Source organism: Onychomys torridus, chromosome 6 (genome assembly GCF_903995425.1).
Source record: "Onychomys torridus chromosome 6, mOncTor1.1, whole genome shotgun sequence".
Lineage (NCBI taxonomy): Eukaryota > Metazoa > Chordata > Mammalia > Rodentia > Cricetidae > Onychomys > Onychomys torridus.
Window position 1 is genome coordinate 94870573 of NC_050448.1, and position 22412 is coordinate 94892984.

Consider the following 22412-nt stretch of genomic DNA (forward strand, 5'->3'; position numbering starts at 1 on the left):
CAGGTCACAGCACCCATATCAGGTGGCTCACTTCCTGTCACCCAACTCTAAAGGATCTAATACCCTCTTCCGGCTTCTTGAGACACTGCACTGATTTGCACAAACCAATCCCTGCCCCACCCAATACACACACATACACACACACACACACACACACACACACACACACAATTGATTTTTTTTTAATTAAAACCATACTGTGCAGACATTTTACACACTTTTCCTCTGTCTAAGCCTAATTCTCTTTTCACACAGGATCAGACACACGTTCAGAGTGGTATGGTAAACAAACTCTCTCTAGTGGCCACTCAAGATGTTTTGAATGAATACCAATTTATTCAATCTTCTGTTTTTGAGCTTTTAAACAATAAAATAAAAATCCATTTGGGTCTCAAGCCATATAATCCATGTGAGTTTATTCCATCAAGAAACTGTGTGAAACTATGTAGACAACATCAAAGCAGGTGCAGAACCCACATTCAGCACTCACCCTAACGTCTGCAGGTGAACATAGAACACTGAAGAAGCAAGGGAGGAGTGAGGCTCCACATGTCTAACACATAGAGTGGAACCTGGACTAGTCATCTTAAGCCAGTGATGGCTCCTTTGGCTCTAGTTCATAGATCCTATTTATACGGAGATCCTTTTGTCAGCAGAGAGGAGATTGAATTTAAATTGTAAGCCTGGAAAGGAAAGGTAAAAGGATTACTGAGTGTGAGAGATGAATGACAAAACACGGTAAAGCCTGTGATCAGAAGGATGTCTTGCAGTTCATCTGACATGAGAGATGGATTACAAGGGCCCTTGAGTGGGGGGTGGTTTACTTAAGCATCTAGCAGTAATTTACATTTAAAGGATCCATTAGTGCTTTTACATACAGAGCTCCATCATTGAATGAATAACAGGAATACATGGTATTTGCTTATGATTTTATTGATTCTAGTAAAATATGACATTATCTCTTAAAATTATTTCTATTCTGGGAAAATCTACTTTCCTAGGACTGTTGGTTGACGTAAGTCATTAAATGACATAATAATACTGTATCTTTCTGGCATTGTCCTGTTTCTTTCTCTTTGTGGCTCACATTCTGTCCTGGAAAAAGTACAACTAAGAAATAGGGATGGAATTAACTACCTCATGATCCATGGACATTTCTCCTAGAAAAAACTGGGTCTCCTGAGAAATACCTGTCCAGAAATTGCTCACACAAAGGTCTTCCTTTGTACAGATACATCAAAGAGGAATTACACATTTTTAAAAATGACTAAAATGTCATGAGGGAAAAAACAAAACATTTTCCATCACAGTTTTTTTTTTTCTTATATAGCCCAGGCTGACCTCTAACTCATAGAGACCCATCCCCCTACCTCCTGAGTGCTGAGATTAAATGAGTGTGCCATCACACCCAGAAAATATTGTATGCATTATTAAATTGAAAGTAAAAGACTAAAATTTGGCAGAAAAATGCCTCCTAATGAGCTAGCCAGTGAAGAAGCCATAGGTGTGAGCTTGACCCAAATCCATGACATCCACTAGTTAACTGACTCATCTCTTCCTTTGAGATACACACTGTTTTGGAGGGATAATCTGGAAACTGAACAATATTTATACTCCATTTTCTCTCTGATAATTGTTTTTCTTTATCTTGTATCCTTCTAGATGTTGTGTTTTGAGTTATATGTGGGCTTTAGGATGATTAATGGAATTTACACACAGCATTTCTCTAGAACAGTGGCATGCTATGGTGATGGCTACTAACAGGTATGAAAAAGAAGTTTAGACTTGACCAGAAAATACTGGAAACCAGAATGCTTTTTTTCATGTCCAAACCATGACTGTTTTCAGATTCATATTTCCAGATCAGAAAAATCTAAGTATTGATGTCTTCCAAATTGTTAGTCACTGAATTTGAAAATGTTTTGGCAGTGTTTTAAATAATGTTCTTGGGTTTTTTTGTTTTATTTTCTCCCTTGTTTAGTAAGAACAAGAATGTTGGTATCTGAAATGCAATCAGATACAGAGCTGTCCTTTCCATAAGTGCAAAACTCTTGGCTGTCTCAGTAATGGTTATAATCTACAGTCTAATACCTTTATACAGACCTCCCTTAAACTCCCCTACTCAAAGAAAACACTTTCTTTGGGGAAAATCTTCTAAAAATGTATTCAAAATCCCATCTTGATTCGTTTTAGAATTGTATTTCTTAGATCTAAATGATGGAGCATTGGGATAGGTGGATTAGTGAATTCCACAGATAGTTCCCCCAAACTCAAATTACTCATTGAATTTTCTTCTTACATTTCTACTCCATAAATTCCCAAGGCTTGGAGAGTAAGCACATTGGTTCATTTGTTACACATCCTTATGTTCTTCCTTTGTAACATAGTATAAAAATTAGGATAGTTCTATAACTGAATACTCACCCCTCATAACAGATAGCTCATTACCCTTCAATTGCTTCCATGAAATTCAAATTATTAGATTAAAACTTAGATTTCTTGACTATGTTTTTATGTGAGCACTGTAAGTAAATGAGCGAGTGTTTATATAAATAAGATAAAATACATATTTAAATACAGTTATATGTATTAAAGTAGTTATGGACCAAAGATACCGAATCTACCCATAAGGCAAGATTGTGCATACTAAAGATTCCTTCTGGGTTAATAAAAATGGAGAAGAAAGTTTGGGGAAGTTAAAAATGTATTTTAAGGAGATTCCTTAAAAGTACCCATGGACTTATATTTATTGCAAGAAAAACAACCATCTCTAGTTGTAATTGTTAGCCTGTCAAGTGTTTATTAATAGACAGGCGGCTGTCATCTTTGTTTAAATGCTCTAAGTTGACAGAATTTCATTTACATTAATGGGTTAGAAAGTCCTTTTCTTACTTGTCCAACAAACTGGAGACAAAGTGCCTGCCAATGTTTTAATTTCTTCTTCGTGTTCTGGGTAGAGAAGAATGCTTTCACTCCACAATGTCATGAATATGGTAATCTATGGAAATCACGGGAAAGCAGGTACTTAAGTTAAGCATATACTGTACCAGAGGAATCCCTGATGAATTTGAGTCTCTGCTGTTTAGAGAAGATGTTGTTGCCTGTGAAGTGACAGACGGCCAGATGTTCCTGAAGAAGCATGAAACAGGCTCAGATCAGAGCACCTTCCCTGGTCCCACAGATAACAGCCCTGACTGTGGGCTGCAGAATGGTCTTGCTTCTACTCTTTAAAACATGAGTGTTTATTCATCGACTGTCAAATCTTCATTTCCTTAATGTTACTTATTTCAATATGTAAAGCACAAAATGTCATAACTTCATGAGTAACCTTGACTTTAGAGATCTTGTGCAGTCTAAATTAACAATCAGTAATTCTTCATCATATAAAATACATTAATCCATTGACACCTTCTTGAAGTGGTTTGCTAGGAGAGAGGGATTGTTACTGTAGTTAAGCAAAATATTTAAAAGTACATATATGAAATAAAACTGAGCTGTTTTCATTGTGCATACATATAATTCACAAAGTTAACAATATATAGTAAATATAGAAAACTATACTTACAAAAATTCTATAATAACAATGATGTTGAGGGTAAGAAAAACTATCAAAAACCCACAGTGTAATGAAGTGTTGCCTTCCTTACATATGTTTTATATAAATTATAGTATAATTCATTGTCTCTCCATTTTACGAATGAGAAAACTGAAATCTTAGAAACTCAAAGTTTGACCAAGTAAAACACCTAGTTAATCTGAAATGAGAGCTGGAAGCCAAGTCAGGTTCAGATACTATAGTGTTTATGTTGCCTCTCCATGCAATTGCTTCAGTTCAAAATGTTCAATGGGCCAAACATTATTCAAAGTCTCAGGGGAATGTCAGCAAATAGAACTAAGTAACATGCTATTTTAGTAGCGTACATTTCATCAAATATATATACATATAATATTTGCAAAAATAAATAGACAATAAATTACACATTTGGGTTGTGAAAAATGTGACTTGGAGAACTAAGTTTAGGTGGAGTTGTCATAAGATGCTTCCCTGAAAGATTGTATCTTATTAGAGGGCTAAAACCTGAAGAGCAGGCTGGTAGGCCAAAATGAAGGTCCACACAAAAAAATCTGGAAATGTGAAGGCCCTAAGGTATGACTAAAATATAATAAACAAAATGGAAATAGGTAAAGTATGCATGTGTACATACATGCGTATAGTATATAATACACATACATACATTTGCACACATGCAGTATATAATACATACAGAGAGAGAGAGAGAGTATAATACTATACTATGTACTAAAATTAAAGAGTTCTCCAGATCTAGAGTAGTTAGAAGCTATGATGATACTTTTAGATTCTGTTCTTGGTAGACTGGCATTACTACATGGAGAATTCAATACAAGTCAAGTGAACGGTAGGTAGACTGTTTAGGAGGCAACGGGTGTAACCCAGGTGAATGACAGTAGAGACGGGTGAAAGTCATATCAGTGAAGATGGTGAAGTTGCAGGATGTGATGTGCGTGTTGGGAGGGCATCCTAGATTTGCTGATGATGTTTTGACCTAGAGAAGAAGGAAGTGATTGAAGCAGAGGAGCCCAGCATGTCAGAGATGCTTTACTTGAACTATTATGTTCAGGTAGAGCTGCCACCTTCTCAACAAGGTGGGACAGACCAGAGGAAGAACATAAAGTGAAGTAGGGATATGTTTAAGATGTCCTAAGTGTGGGACTGGTTTTCAACCTTTAAGTAACTTAGATGAAATAAGTCACTGGATACCTGAGTCTGTTCATTATAGAGGACAGAAGCAGATTTTGGGTGGTATAAGCATGAAAACTTGTAAAGCTAAATAGTAAGAGTAATTGACCTGGGGAGAGTGTGGCAATGGAAGGGGCATCAAGGACTGAGCTTCAGGGATTCTATTATTTATATATTTCAAAGAAAAAGATGACTCTGCAAAGGGCGCACTCAGAAGAGACAGGGAAAGCAGCTTCCAACTAGGGTGACTGATGATGAAAGATAAAAGTTAGTTGAAGAAAAAAAAAGTGAGGTAAGCACAAAATATATCCTCAGGATTCGCCTGCAAAGCATTGTCAGATGCTTGGAATGGAGGAAGATTCTTCAATAGTACAAGCTGAGAAGTGAGCAGAGGGGAGAATGTGTAGAAAGAGACTGGGAGCTACGCTTGGAAGAATGTCAAAGGGACGTGGGTAATGATGCCTAGAGTTACTTTGTTACATTTCATGTATTTTTTTAAGCTAAGGGAGACCTAAGTGTGTGTGCAAGTATGTGGACATAATCCAAATAGTGAGGAGAAGTTGTAGGATGGTCAGGGACAGAAATTAAGGTAACAACTTTTTTAAAATGATGCTAAGTCTGGAAGATACAGTCCCCAAGACCCAGAGAGTCCTTAGGTGAAACCTTTGATATCATCAAGATTTTTCCACTGGCAACTGAAGATGAAGGATGAAGGTGAAGATGAGGAGATTGATAAAATGTAGAAGAGTTACATATCATTTGTAGCTGTATGTAGCTAAGGTTGGAGAGATTACCCAGTAGTTAAGAGCACTTGCTGCTCTTACAAAGGACCTGGGTAAGGGTCCAAGCTACCCATATTCACAAACATCTGTAACCCAAATCCCAGGAGATCTAATGCTCTGTTCTGTCCTCTGTGGGCACCATACACATTCACGGTGCACATAGATGCGAGTAAAACTGTCATGATTAAGATAAAATAAATAAATTTTTATAAAGAAAAAAAGAAATCTGTAGCTCAACACTGGTAGCTTACTGACCAAGACTTAGTATCCACACTCACTGCAAAGAGAGAGGAAGAGAACTTGGATTCTCCAACCACATTCCAGCTCCCTGGTATAGATGTAGCATAACTAGATGATGGTTGGTTTGATGAATTTTGCCTGTTGAGTACAGAAAAGAAAGAGGGATTGATTTAATCTTAAACAAATCATTAGACCTATTACTGAAAATTGTAATAAATGTTATATATTTCTGACTTAATTTCTTTTCCTATTGCTATGACAAAATACTCTATCCAAAGCAACTTTTGGGGGAAAAAGTATTTTGGCTGAAAGTTCAAGGTTACAGTTTAGTCATGATAGAAAAGTCCCTGAGGCTAGAGCTTGAGGCAGCTGGTCACCTTGAATTCCTAGTCAAGAAACAGAGTCTAAGCCATACTGCCACTCAGCTCCCTTTCTATATTTGTACAGTCTAGGGTCCCAGCCAGGGAACAGTGCCACCCACAGTGGGTTGGTCTTCCTATATTGATTAACACTGTCCTGATAATCCCCCACAAGCATGTTCAAAGGCCCATCTTCCAGGTGATTCTCTGTTCCATCAAGTTGACAAATAATTAATAATAACCATAAATATAGTAACTATTCAATTATTTTGCTTATGGTTAATCCTTTTATAGGTAAAAATGACAACACATTCCCTGAGGACAGAGATCATATCTGCTCCTACCTATTAGTTCTTTAGGACCTTCTACCTAGAATTTACTAAATAAAAATTACTTGATAAATATTTATGAAGCCTTTCTGCCAGACAAAGTTTATTAATTTCACCTTCAATGTCTTTTCCTAAAACATCAAAAAACCTTATAATGTTGCTGGGGCCAATAGCACAAAGCCTTAGGAAGGCCCTGACTTGTCGTCTTGACAGAGAAGACATCTCAGTTTGAATCGGGTCTAAGGTGAATTTTGTCTTGTGAATGTCCTTGGTGTTTCTACATTTACATGCAGAAGTTTGCCAGATACATAAAAGATATTTCACCCTTGTTAAACATTTCTGTCTAGCAGGGCATTAATTATAATGAAAGACTGTTTTCCTTCTAATTACACACACACACACACACACACACACACACACACACACACACACACACAATTTCTACTTACTTTTGTTTTTCCCTCCAATATAAATTTTCTTTTTAGCATTGACTTTCAAAACCATGATCATGTTTTTTTAATATGACCTGAACTGTAACTCCAAGTAAGGTTTTAGGTTGCATTAAAATGCAATACCTTCTAACCTGTGCCACCCTTCCAGGTAGAAAAGCTTAGAGCAGTCACCTGGGGGTTCCCATATAGGAAGTTACTAGGTATCACATTGAGCAACTGTAGAAAAAGACCTGAATAATCTACTACTCCAAATGCAGCCTAGATCCTGTGTGCCTTTTCATTTATATTTATAGCAGAGCCATTTTCTTCATCATCTCTTTTTTTTCCTGTTTTTCTTTGCTCCCATCCTATTTTATGAGGTAATTTTTATTCCATTTTCCTTCATTGGTTTTTGCCCTTGACATTCTTTGCAACATGTAGCCACAAAAGCTGTAGCATTTTGAAGGTGGATTTCAAACACAATTTATTTCATCCAGTCCTCCTAAGAATATGGAAGTGCTGATTGGGAAGGCTTTCTTTGTGGGTAGTTAATATTTGTGATACTTTTATAATTCAAAAAGCTCACTTCATCTTTATATTACTATATTGAGCATCAATCAGGTTTATGTTCAATATAGTAATAAGATATTCAGTTCTATGTTGTTTTATAGTTTTCAAAATACTAAAAAGCTGTATTTTAATAATCTGTGAATGCTTTTCTTATTTCAAGCAATCGTACAGAGCTAATGGACTGGGTGATCATTGTTATTTCTGTGTGGTACAGCTGAAAACACGTTCACAAAGGACAAGCCACTCACCCGGAACATTGAGTTGGTGTCTGTACCCTAAGATGAGTAGTTGTTCTGCACACTGGGATACTAGTAGCAAAGGCTACTGTCTTCCACTGCCCTGAAATTCCAGTAATGGCCACATGCAACTGCAAAACAACACACACATGCTTACACACACTCATACATATAAATATATACATATGCAATTTTCACTTCTTGGCTATTTCATGACTGTTATCATTTATATCCACTTGTAACATTAGTTGGGTTTGTTTCTATGCAGTATGTCTTACATGAGTTTGTAACTAGGCAACAAACTTCTTACAGATAATTTTAGGCATAATAATAGTTATCTACATCTTTCAGTTCATATCACTCATAATGCTTTTGAATGTTTTTTTTTAAAAAAAAACATTTTATTTATGTCTTTTATCTATTTGGATCTCACTACTAAAGGATGACAATATATACATTGCATGCATATATATAAAAAACTATGTATATGTATACGATGTCTTTGGTGAATCTTTTGCCAGTAAAGTCTAAACTTGTTTATAATATCATTCAACCTTGGGATTTTGGTAGTTATCCACAGCATTCCTGTCTTACAGCTGAAATAAATTCCAAATGTGTAACAGGAATCTTAAAAAGTCTTATTAATAAAAACAAACCTGGGCTGAGTATTGGGGTGAACACTGGAAGATCAGAGAGACAGAACAAGCCACAGCTACCTCACCTTGCCAGTTCCTCAGCTGGTCTTGTTTCCTCAGACTGGAAGCTTCTGAGTCATCATCCAAATGAATCTCAGCTGAACTGTGCTGCTCAAAGCCTAAAAGCTTAACCAGCCAAATACTTAACCAGCCAAATACTGATAGTTTCTGGTCTTCACGCCTTATATATCTTTCTCTTTCTGCCATCACTCCCTGGGATGAAAGCCTCGCTTTCTGGCATTAAAGGTATGTGTCTCCATGCTGGCTGAATCCTTGAACACACAGAGATCCACCTAGCTCTGCCTCCCAAGTTCTGAGATTAAAGGCGTGCACCACCATCACCCAGCTTCTGCTATGGCTTGCTTTGACCCATTTTCTAGCCACCATTTTTGGCTCTGTATCTAGTGGCTGTCTGTTCTCTGACCCCAGATAAATTTATTAGGGTGCACAATATTTGGGGGAAAAATACCACCACACAAATGTTCTACAGCTGAAAAGAAGGGATGGAATTACAGTTTATTACTTATTCCAATGTTTTATCCACAAGCTGTATGATACCAACTGGGAATAAACCCCAAGGATCTCTAACTGTAAATTTGAAAACAAAATGAAACCTCACTGGAGAGGTGTCACAGATCAGTTGGTTCAACCCCCTCATCTTACATATGAGGGAACTGAGACTCGGAAGGAGTCACCATTCTACCATGGGTCACAAAATTAGCTGATGGCAAGGCTCAGCTCAGACCTCCCACCCCCAAAAGCTCAACTACATGCTACCTCCACTCTGACACATTGCCTGCCCCAGCAAGATGCCTCCCATGGGCACTGCTTCTCAAAGATGAAGTGTATTAAATTCACATTTGAGTGCTAATCATTTTCTCAGCAGCTCTATGGTATTTCATTAACTGCTGCATGTAACACTGTGGCCTTTCACCTGTATTAACTTGAGCTCATTAAACTTGAGTCCAGTCATAAACAGGACTGAACTAATTTAGATATTTTGCTTCATATGTGTTCTGTGTTTCTCTAAAGGCTTTTACTGTGTGAAACACTTTTCCCTTCACAATTTGTGAAATGAGGAAAACAGGGAACATGGATTTCTTGAAAAGTACACCAGATGGAGTGCAGCTTTTATGTCAATAATAATATATTGAGCACCTTATGCAAGACTCTTGTGAGGGACATAGTAATGTGAGGGGTGGCACAGCAGTGATTGTGAGATTGAGTTCCTGATTCTATCACTTAATAGTGAGAAGTGGAATGTGTGATCTAGGCTTTCTGAACTTCGGGCCTGCTCTCAAATGTTTGAAGATAAATAAACTCACCATATGTTTCTGATGAGGAAGAGCTGATATTCTCCACACTTTGCAAAGGATCTGGAAATGAAATTGAAGTATTTCCCAGATAAAGGCTGGAAAACACAGAGTTCTGATGTCCTAGCTTCAGAAGATAGGGATATCAATCTTTCCTTTACTCTTAGGTTCTTTTTTGCCCTGAACAGATTGAATGATGCCACCCACACTAGTGAGAACTGGACCCTACATCCATCAACTCACACACTCATCTCTCTGGAAACATTCTCAAGACATACCCAAGGCAATGTATTTTGGTACTATCTAGACATCCCTTAGCCCATGAATAGCAAACACAAAATTAAATATTATGGTACAGGACTCCATTTTATTTCCTAATTTAAAATAGTAAATGATTGTAGTTATATTTGTATGGATTGTCTAGCTTACTGTTCTGCCACAAAGAGTCTCATCTGCAATATGCTGGATTATTTTCTCTGCCAGAGTCAGATACTATGATCTTCCCTTCCTTTCGACACCATACCGTCTGGTCACAAATCTTCGAATATTAGGTGCTTTCATACTTCCTACTGAGTAAAATTCAAGCCATCACCCAGAATTCAGAGTCCTTCCTAAATCACCCAGATTTTCCCTACAATGCCCCTGCCACTCACTGCATTTTTACAAACTACAAGAAAATTCACCCGACACCTTTTCCACTTTACTCCTCTTTTCTCTTCCTGTTTTAAAGACAATATACTGCTGTGTATTTCCTGCTGGCCTGGAACTCACAGTATAGTACAGACTGACCTCAAACTCAGGCATTGCTCTGCCTCTTAGATGCCAGAATGACAGGCACATGCCAAAGCATCAAAGTACCCAATGCAGCATCATCCCTTCTTTTCTAGCACAGACTGTCAGATTGAGTTCCTGATTCTGCCACGTAATTTTTTTGCATAAGCACTTCATTCTAAAGCCCTTCTTCAAATCTAGCTGTGATTGGGTTGCTCATCAGATCTGAGGGATCAGACTACTTCAGCATCTCTTTCTGCACTTAGCCAACCTGTCCTTAAGAGTCCTGTTGTAACTCATATGTCAACTAAGTTCACCCAGATTTGTCCTTCTGGGGCTGCTACAAAATTGCTAGAAATTACGTTCTCTCGGTTGCCTCTGATTTGTTGATTCCTGCCACAATTGAATTCTGACTCTCTCAAACCTTACTTTCTCTTGGTTTCTATTCTCTTAGCTATATGCTGACCCAAACATGAAATTGAATTCCTTGATTTTTTTTCCAGATTTCTCATGAGAGTTACATGCTTTCATGTAACTGTGTAGTGGACCTTATTAAACAGAGCTCATGGATTTAGATCAGAACCATGTAAACATCTCACAACAGAATACCAGTTCTCATTCCTAACAGAAGCTCCTTAACCATTGACAAGAGGACCTCTGCTCCCTGTTGGTACCTTTCTCCTCTCCCCTCGTTCTGCTCTTCCCTGCACCAATCTTCCTGTCCCTATTCTCCTTCTGCTTGAATATTCTTTGGCATTTCTCTACACAGTGGGCTTCGACCTTCTCTTTTTTGGTCCCTTCTAAATCAGAGCCTTATTTCCCAAACCTTGACCTGAAGATAAGGCTAATTACCACAGTGAGTGATGACAGCTTGTGGCTTCAGAGAAACCCGATATGAGCCATCTACATGCTATCAGAATACAAAAATCCCAAAGTTCTCAACCCAGTTCCTCTGGAGATGAGTCAGTCTTCCTCACAAAGCTCTGAGAGGCTTCCAAAAAGAGTATTCTCCTATTCTGTATTGTGGCCTCCGACCCAGCAACACAGTGTAATGACAAAACAACAACAACAACAAAAAAACCTTGCTGCAATCCGTCATCTTTGAGGGTGGAGTTACATTTCTCTCTTGATGTCTCTCCTAATGGGTGAGCTAACTGCTGCTTCTGTGGCACAAACTGTTGCCTTTCTTCCTCCAGCTGGCCTTTCACTTGGCAGATTGCCATCCTCTTTTGTGACCCTCACACCTTCATTGGCACTGCTTGCCCAGCCAACTTATCCTCATCTTCCAGAACATAGGTCAGGTGTCATCTCATACAGACCTTCTCTGGCCCCTCAGCCAGAACTAGGTACACATTGTCATTGCTAGTATAACAGCTCATGTCACCTGTGCTATAGCACTTTTCACAGGGTATTGCAATTATTACTAACTGTAGGTTCTTTAAGGTCACAGACTGTCTTTTTACATAAACTTCAAGTGCTGACTAAAATTAATGTATTACAGCTGTTATGATGGTAAAATTATTTGTTTCATGTAATTTCTAGCCTTAAATAAAATATGTATATCATGTGTTTTTCTCCGAAAACTGTGGGAATGTCTCACAGTTCAAACATGCAGTGAGATGTTGTGCCTACTCAAGCTATTTACAATACTGAGTATCTGATAAATGCTAGAGCAGCACTTTCCTGTCTGGGATCTCCAGGAAGGAAGATGGAAGCTCAAAGTAACCGACAATGTAGGATGTATAAGGATTAAAATATGTGCAGGGTACTCTGTACAACAAGGGCTACTTTACACTAGGGAGGAGAATCAGTAAAGGAAATTTCTTAGATGCTATGAAGACTCAGCTCAAATTACAGTAAAGCCAAATTTAAATGGACTAGATAAAAACTACAATAGGTTATTAGTAAGAGTGCATGAGCACATGGGGATAGAGGGCACCATATAATATACATATATTATATATATGATGATATATATAATATACATATACATCACCAATAGCAAAAGCTTGTGGAATTAACAGTTGTGCATATTACAAAATTTATTGATTAATGCCTGTACTAATATTGTGAGGCAGAGGTTATCATTCTCATGTCATTGATAGAGAAGTCATAGTAGAATAGCTCAGTAATTAACTCTTCTCAAACAGCTGAAGAGTGTAAAACTGTGGTTTTCTTTTTCTTTTTTTTTTTTTTTTTCTGTTTCCATTTTTTGAGACAGGGTTTCTCTGTGTAGCCCTGGCTGTCCCGGAACTCACTCTGTAGCCCAGGCTATTTTGAATGCTAGGATTAAGGTGTGCAACCACTACTTGGCAAAACTATGATTTCCATATTTATAAATCAGTACCCCAAACATTTGTGAATGTTGGTTCTCTAATCTGAGGCATGAAACACAGGCTATAATTGCTTTTTTTGGCTGACTCAGATATCGTGTGTGTGTGTGTGTGTGTGTGTGTGTGTGTGTTTGTGTGTGTGTGTGTGTGTATGTGTGTGTGTGTGTGTGTGTGTGTGTATTACCAAAGTTACCAAAGTACTATGTTTCAATATTACCTGCTGAGCTCTATTGTCCCATTTTTCACTGTAATACTCCAATAACACACAGCATCATAGCATATAGAGGTTCTTCCTCTATTGTCTTAACGTTGTCCACTGTCCAAGTCTGAAGCAATCAGTAAAACTACTTCCTGTGGTAGCAGTGATTAAACATTACATGCCAATTATACCTGGAGGTAATGTGAATTTCTAAATATTTATTTTAATACTACAACAAATACTATATTGAGGGTATATAATCCATGAAATACTTTTCCATTTATTGAAAATATATTTTCCTCATATAATATATCCCAATTACGGTTTCCTCTCTATTTCTCCCAGTCCTCCTCTCCCTTTCCATCTCTCATTAGAAAACAAACAAGCTTCTAAAGGATAATAAAAAAATAAAACATCACAGGACAGAATAAAAGGTAATCCATCAGAATTTGACAACACAAGCAAAGAGAAGGAAAAGAGCCCCCAAAAAGCACAAGAAACGAATATAGATTTAGAGCCCCACTTGTTTGCACACTCTGGAATCCCATAAAGACACAAAACTGGAACCCATAATATATACCCAAAAGACATGTAGGGTCAAAAAAGAAAGAGAAAAAAAAAAAAAAAAAAATATATATATATATATATATATATATATATATATATATATATGTGTGTGTGTGTGTGTGTGTGTGTGTGTGTGTGTGTGTGTGTGTATGTGTGTATGTATGTATATATATACATATATATGAATATTAAATGTTTAAAAAGATCTGATATGACATTATAAGACAAAGAACCTCCAAAGACGCCATTGAATTTCTTTTCTATTGACCATCAAATGCTGAGCATGAGGCCTACCCTTAAGAGTAGTTTGTTTCCACAGTGAAACTCCCTTTGAGGAACTAAATTTTCATTTGCAAATGGTTACCAATTGGAGATTGCTTCTGGGTTAGGAGTAGGGGCATGTGTCCACCTCAGCTCTAGGACTCTATGTGGTGCATACTTGTGTGCTATTTTGTTTGTGTTCTGACATATAAAGCTTACTTGGAGTCAGAGGGAGGAGCTAGCCACTACTTAACCATAGAGGTTTGGAGGACTGTAGAGAGAGGGACAGGAAGTAGTAAGGCAGGACTGAGACAAACTCTCAGCCCGTTTTGGACTTAGGGACCAAAGGTAGGAAGCAGCTATGGCTGCTGCTCTGCTTCTCCTATCGTTCAGGTTTTTACCCTGATATCTGACTCCTGGTTTTTATTGATAAGATTAGTTAGGTTTATGCTTCACATACATATGCAGAACCTGTGCATACTGCCTCAGTCATTGTGAGTTCATGTGTGTGATCCTGTTGATTTAAAGAGCTTTGTTTCCTTGGTGTCCTCCATCCCCTCTGGCTCTCACACTGTTTCTACCTCCTTTTCTATGGGGTTCTCTGAGCACTGTGGGGGAGAGATTCAAGGAGACACTCCTTGTAGGGGTAAGTGTTCCAAATTCTCCCCAGCCATCTCTCTCTCTCTCTCTCTCTCTCTCTCTCTCTCTCTCTCTCTCTCTCTCTCTCTCTCTGAATATTGTCTGGCTTTAGCTTTCTGTATTTGTCCCCATCTGCTGCAAGGAAGCTTCTCTGGTGATATCTGAGCAAGGCACTGATCTGTGAGTATAGCAGAGTATCATTAAGATTTATTTTATTGCTATGTTCTTTTAGTAGAACAGTAGTATTTGGTTTTCCCCTAGGTCCCTGGGCTATCTAGTCTCAGGTTCTTGGTTACCCAAGCAGTGTCAGGTATGTGTTACATCTTGTGGAGTGGGCTTTCTATCAAGCCAGTTATTGGTTGGTTACTCCCACAAGCTCTGTACCACCATTGCCCTGGCATATCTTCTAGGCAGGACACCATTGTAGGGTTAAGAGTTTGTAGCTTAGTTGCTGTTTATGTTTTCTTTTGGTAACATGCAGAAGACCATCCTGGATATAGGGGTGAAGACTCTATGTAAATACCAGTTCAACTTCTCCATATTCATTGAGTTGTACAATTCTTGTTGGAGCCTTGCTGTCAGTTTGTGGAGAGCAACCTACAGACTTGGCAACAGACTGGGTTATTTGTGGGTTCCCATGGGGCCCCTTTGGCCAATAATTCAATTAGATGTAACCCATTCCTGGTACAGGAAGCTTTATTTGGTGAAATGAGATCTCTAATTGGGGTTCTGTCTTCCCATCTTTTGGCAATTTCATTTAGATCACCTTCATGTATGTATATATATTTTAAGAAGTTTTTACTGTATTGGGTTTCTAAGTTATCCCTCAGTTGGTCCTTAATTTTAATTGTCTCTCCCCTTATTTGCTCCCCTGTCTCTCACTTAGCTCCTCCTCCCCCATTGAGCTTCTATCTACCTATAACTATTCTATTCTCCTTTCCTAGAGAGATCTACTTTCCCCCCTAGTCCCTTACTGTATACCTAACCTCTGTGGTTCTATGGATTGTAGCTTAGTTATCATTGATGTAACAGCTAGTTTCTACATATACGTGAATACATACCATATGTTTGTCTTTCTGGGGATGTCACTCAGGATGATTTTTTTCTAGTTCCATCTATTTACCTGTGAAATTCATATTTTTTCATGGCTGAATGATGTATTACATTTTTTTTATCCTTTAGTCTGTTGGGGGACATCTAGGTTGTTTCCAGTTTATGAATAAAGCAGCAGTAAACATAATTGAGCAGGTGTCTCTGTGGGAGGATGAAGCATCAGTTGGGTAGATGCCCAAGACTTGTATAGCTGGATCTTGAGGTAGATTGATTATCATCTTGGGGAACTGCCACACTGATTTTCACAGTAACTGTACAAGTTGGCAATCCCAACAGCAATAGATGAATGTCCCCCTTGCTCGGCATCATCACCAGCATGAGGTGTCAATTTTTTATTGATTTTAGTCATTCTGACATGTGTAAAATGAAATTTAAGAATAGCCTTAATTTGCATCTCTCTGATGACTAAGGATGTTGAACATTTCTTTAAGTGTTTCTCAGCCGTTTGTTTCCTCTTTTGAGAATTCTGTTTAGACCTATACCAAATATTTTAATTGGGTTATTTGTTTTTTGTTATCTAGCTTCTCATGTTCTTTATTTTGGATATTAGCCCTCTATCAGATGTATAGTTGATTAAAAAAAATCTTTTTCCATTCTTAGTCTCCCATTTTGTCCCTGGCTGTAGTGATCTGCACGTTCTCAGAGAATAACTGGTCAAGTTGGGGGCTAAGAGAGAATGATGAGTTGGTAGAAGGAAAGTTAGAAGGGAAGATCCTCTGACCTGCTGGGGCCCTCTCCACCTGCCATATTACATCACTTGCATCACATCACTATTGTTACACATCAATTAAAAGTGGGCTCAGAACTTTCTGTAGATTTCTTCATTTCAACCACAGGGTGGCCATTTTACTTGGAACCATCAGAAAGTCCATGACCCCAGCCATCACACACCAGCGCTCTTAAACCTTTTTTATTTTAGATGTCTAAAAAACATTCCAATTGCCTTATTATTTTAAAGACCAATTCCATAAGAATGCATTGTCGATATTTCTCAGATTCTTGGTCACTTGATCACATTCAAACAGTCTTCCAAGGGCTATGGTACATCTTGTAAGTAGGTGAGAGAAATATGACAAGTGGGAATGTTTGATCTGTAATTTAGTCTGACACTAGCCTTTAATGAACGGTGAGAGACTATGTTCACTGTATAGACTCCATATGGAAATTATTTAATCTTCAATCAAGACAGCCAGCACAGACATTCTATACTGTGTTTGTTGTGAGAAGGAGTGTGTAACCATGTAGCTGGAAGTTTTTCTGTGTCCCACCTGGCCCATAATCAGGACAAATCTCTCTCACCTGCCAGTTCTGCAGCTGCTCAGACCTAAGGAAACATACAGGGCCTTATATTATTTACAAACTGGCCATTAGTTCAAGCTTATTACTGACTAGCTCTTACACTTAAATTAAGCCATAATTCTTAATTATGTTTAGCCATGTGGCTTGGTGCCTTTTCTCAGTTCTTCCTTGTCATCTTGCTTCCTCTGTATCTGGCTGGTGACTCCTGATTCAGCCTTCCTCTTCCCAGAATTCTCCTTATCTGCTTATCCCACCTATACTTCATGCCTAACTACTGGCCAATCATCATTTTATTTATCAACCAATCAGAGCAACACATATTCGCAGTGTACAGAAAGACATTCCCCCATCACAACCACAGAAAACTAGTGTAGCCATCTTATAAATAAATATGGACTTTGAAAAATAAAGATCCATATTAGATAGTTGTAAAAGATATATTTTTGTATCTATATTATCTTTCAGTCTGTCATTGTATAGACATGCACACATATGTACACACTCCAAGAAGCTAGCTTGGCAAATCAAATGTTTTGGGTTTGTACTGATCCATATGTATATTGCTCAGAATAACTCTGAAATCCTTTTATCTTTTCATGTTATTACTGTGTAGATATCACAGTAATTACTCTTCTTGCAGTTATTTTTTCCAATCAGATAAGAGAGCATGATTAAGAAAATAGAGTTGATACACTACAGTTCTATAGAGTATGCTACTAGCCAACTCTATGCCATTCTCATAAAGTTATGCAATTTAAACTAGATGATGCTGGTGCCTGCTTCTATTAAGAACAAGAACCCTTTTCCACTCTGTAATATGCTCAATTACCTTTAGATTGATCCGTGAATAAATTATAATCCAAATAGACTACTTTTCCTCCCAGCTTTGCTGGCTTAAGGAATCGTTGTTGATTCATGACTTTGTCACCTTTCTATTGGCAATGTAATGCTTTTTATATCTGGATGGAGACAATTTTGGTGTGAGATACTGTTAGCTTTAAATGAGTAGGATTTAGTTTTTCTGGTGAGAGCAAATCCATCAATGATGAATCCCTGGAGAAACTATAGAAATAAATAAATAAATAAATAAATAAATAAATAAATAAATAAATAAATAAATAAATATGGGTATATATATATATATATATATATATATATATATATATATATATATATATATATATATATACCCATTCTGAGTTTTGTTCTGTTCCTCAGCTTTGGGTAGTCCTCAAGAACTTTTTGTCTTTGTTTGGGTAACCCAGCATGATGCTCAACACCTCTGGGTTTGAGTGACTGCAGGTTACACATTTATCTGTAAGAAAATAATGAATGAAGAGGAAAGGCTCCTACTGCTACCTCTGCCGGGCCCACTGCTTTGCCTACAATGAGAAATCAATTAACTGCATGTTCAGGCAGAGATTTGGACCAAATGCTTTATTAATCACCACTGATTGCACACTTACACCCTGGCAAGCTACATGCCCATCTTCACTTTTTCTTAGCCTTGTTGGGTTTTGCCTTTTTTAAAAAAAAATCTGTTTGTCTGTATGTCTGTTTTGGCAAAATCAGAACACAAATGTAAGGAAACAAGGTCCCCTGTATTAAATAATGTGAATGGCATCCAGGCTATGTCACCAGTGATTTAACTGTGGCCTCTGGATGCATACATGCAGGTGTGTAGCTATATTGGCATATACACACATGCACCTGCGCACACACACACACACACACACACACACACACATCTTTCAGTACTTCTAAATCCTGGAGTCATTTTAATACATTTAAAGTGTGTGTGTGTGTGTGTGTGTGTGTGTGTGTGTGTGTGTGTGTGTAAGAATGTGTGTGGTCACACATGTATTTTCAGGTGAATCTGCATGTGTGTGCATGTCAAAGCCTGAGTTTAACATTAAGTCTATTCCACCTTATTGAGATAGGAGCTCCTAGTTGAACCCAGAGCTCATTGATTCAGCTAGCCTAGCTACCTCTTGCTCCAGGGATCTTGCCTCTGCTTCTTACATGCTGGGACTATAGGTAGTCTACCATGCCCACTAGAATTTTCATGGATGCTAGGATCTAGATGCCAGACCTCATGTTTGCCTGGCAAACACTTTACCTACTGAGCCACCTTCCCATTCATGCACATATTTTTTTCATCATTTAATTTTTCATACTGATGAGTGAAGCAAAAATTCCTGTGGCAGCCTGGAAGTTTTAGAAAGTAGCCCTTAGCCTCTGGTCTCTCCACATGTCCATAAGAAACTACAGATGAGCCCATCTGAATTTGGAACTGTGTGGTTAGAGGTCCCCTGAAAAGACAATAAGCACGCTGAACCACTGAGCTGTCTCTCCCACTCCTGGGTAACACTCATTGATATTTTGTCCATTTGTTTTCAATGTAAAGAAAAAATGGACAGTAACCACTCTTGTCTCATTAATTTTTCTAGCCAATAAATAAATAATATCCTTTTGGAATTGTTATGTTAAATTGAGAGCATTTCCTTAGTATTGATTATTCAGGTGAGAAAATTAGGGTCATGGCACTGCTAAACATGGGGGAAAAACCCTTCATGCCTCCATATTGTATGTGGCAAATGTGATCAAGTAGTACGAAAAGTCAAAGAGGCTCTCTGCCATTAGATGCTTACACTGGATGTTTACCATTCGGCATGAAGGGATTTCCAAATATTTAGCATCCTCATCATTATCACTGTGAATGCAGTAGTTTAAGGTCACAGCTTAATTACATACCTTCTGTCCATTTGAATGAATAATATTCTTTTAAGATCTACTTTTATTTGTATGTATGTGTTTTTGTGTAGCATATATGGGCATGGGTGCTTTTGGAGGCCAGAAGAGGGAGTTGTATCCCATGAATTTCGAGTTACTGCTGTCTGTAAGGGGCCTAGTGTGGGTGCTGTGAACTGAACTCTGGTCCCCTGAAAAGACAATAAGCACTCTGAACCACTGATCTGTCTCTCCCACTCCTGGGTAACACATCAGCTCAATAGAAGGAATGACCCTCCAGTCCCTGTTTAAAGAAGATGGATTGAAAAGTTCCAAGAATGTTTGTTTTGGAACAGCCCTTACAAAACTGAAGTGGAATTAAATGGTGCTGAGAGAGACCACAATCGATTGCAGCAGCCAGGATCATGGTTCAGACTTCTTAGGATTAGTTGGCATGAGAGCCTGCCAGACGCAGAAGCTATGTGCTTAAACACTGAACCATTCTTGATCATCTGTATCAGAATAAGACACAAAGTTAACTAACAGCCCTTGATGTAAAGCAAAAATACATTGACAGTGATCTTCTGACAGGACTTATGTCATGTGATATGTATTCTGTACTTATGAGATGTCATCTAGACCTAAAGGGACAGTCTTTCTAGTGTAACCTCAATACACTTTCCCCCAGGCATCCAAACAAGTATTATTCAAACATTAAATAGGACAGCTCACGTAAGAATTATTTGTATATTAAAGTGGCTTTCCTCTGGGATAAGTTCTGAGGACTCCTTTTAGATTCTTATTTTTTATGCTTTTAATAAGCCAACATCACTTAACTCACAGTAAAATAGATGAAAAATATTTTACCCTCCATCATATCATTTCAAGTTACTGTAAGCATTAAACATTGTGATTTGGAAAAGTGCTAAGACATAGAGATGAAGTATATAATTCTAATCCAATTGGGTATAAATTAATTTGGCATTGACTTCCATTTTCCATTTACTTGACTTCTTGACATAATTATAGTGAATTTATAATCAAACTAACAAGCTTAGGTATATTTCCACATAAATATGTTCTTTGCTAATATAAATACAAAGTTGAAGGCTACAGTCTGTTCTGCCTTGGTTGGCTTGCTGGTGCTCTACTACCTATCCTTTGAAATCTCCAAAGATCTAATTTCCCTGGTTCCCTATGCAAGCTGGCAAGTGAAGGCTGGTACTTTGAAACAGGTGCTTGTTTTTTTTTTTTTTTTTTTTTTTTCCTTCACTGAAGTACCTGAGAGGTCAGAAATCAGGATGACCTTGGAGTGCTGTAGTTTTCCCAACCTCCATCAGGTAGATAAATGGGCTTTATTCTGCAGTAACAAGAAAGTGGATTTGCAGTAGTATAAAAGACATAGCAATTTCAGGTTACCAGCTGGTGTAAAACATTTGAAATTCACTGGTGTCTATCATCAGTGGATGTGTCAGTAAAAGTGAAGATCAAAGGTTCTAGAAAAGGGGAAGGACACCGTGAAGAGAAGATAATTGTGGGATAATGAATGGTATGAGGGCATTTTTGTGTTAACTTGAAACCACTTAGCATTTTTCCATGGCACCTAGGTATCTTCCTAAATGAACTTTGTAAAGTACAATTGAATAACCTTGAGATTTAAAGCCTCATCGTGATTCTGAATGCTGATGGAGTTTGTTTAAGCTCCCATGATATACACTCTGCCTTTCCTTTCTTTTTTTTTTTTTTTTTGCCTCCTTCACGCAAAAATAAAGTTTATTTTCTGTGCAGAGGAATCAATATTTTTGCCATTTTGTTTTTCAACTATTCCAGTAAGTCGCAATCAACATTAGTTACAATCTTTAAGGAGACGCAGTAAGAATTTGAACACAATAAAATGGAGATACAGATGAGAACCTTGGCAAAGCACCTTTTCTATTGACAGAGGTATTTGTCAAGGGCTGTGGCTGTGTCTATATTGTGCTAAAAACCTGACGAAGGGAAAATAAAGCATCAATAGGTTTCACCTTCTGCCTGTACAAATGAAACAAACGCTCTCCCTAATAGCTATTGTTTTAAGTGAGTGCATTTTGTTTTCCACAGTGAAATCCACTCCCTTTAGAAATGAATTTTAATTAACATCTGCATCTAACACATCCATATTTGGCTGAAGTATCCTTCATGTGTCTTCCTTTTGATTCCAGATGGAATCTAACACATAGAAGACTAGTAGTCCAGAAGGAAGGAAGACCCAGTTAAGAAGGGATGAGCACATTTGTTTGTTGGTAATATTTGTGTGAAGAGCCCCTGCACTCTGTTTCTATGAGTTACTATGATGTTGTCTTTGTGTGTTTTTCCTTTAGAAACTGCCAAGCTTTGGACCTTACCTTGAACAACGCAAGAAAATCATAGCAGCAAGTAAAATCAGAAACGGAGCATGTTCACCACCCCAGAGAAAGCATTTTATCCCACAAAAGCCTATTCCTGCCATCAAGGTAAAAATTAAGACAAATTCACACATTTACCTATTCCCCATTCAAATGTTGCTTAAAGACTTTTTTTCTTCTTTAAATATAGCATCGAATTTTGCCTTTTGATGTTCTGAAAGTTTCTAAAAAGTCAGTCTACCATGAAAATGCTCTGTTAATAAAGCAACCACTTACTTCTTTGCTTCCTGTTTTGGTTTCTGTCACACTTTCTAGATCACTTCCAGGTTTGTGTTTCATGGAAATTTTGTGCATTAATGAATCAGGAGACATGAAGAGGAATTCTTCATATTCTTATAGTTA

At 37.8% G+C, this 22412-nt stretch overlaps 1 protein-coding gene across 1 annotated transcript in view; it reads left to right on the forward strand.

Annotated features, from left to right (window-relative positions):
- The window catches only part of Dpyd (dihydropyrimidine dehydrogenase), an 851011-nt gene that overhangs the window by 809797 nt on the left and 18802 nt on the right, over positions 1-22412 (forward strand). The window contains exon 21 of the mRNA XM_036191420.1: positions 21987-22118. Coding sequence (XP_036047313.1) covers positions 21987-22118 — 132 coding nt within the window. The remainder of the gene's footprint in view (positions 1-21986; positions 22119-22412) is intronic.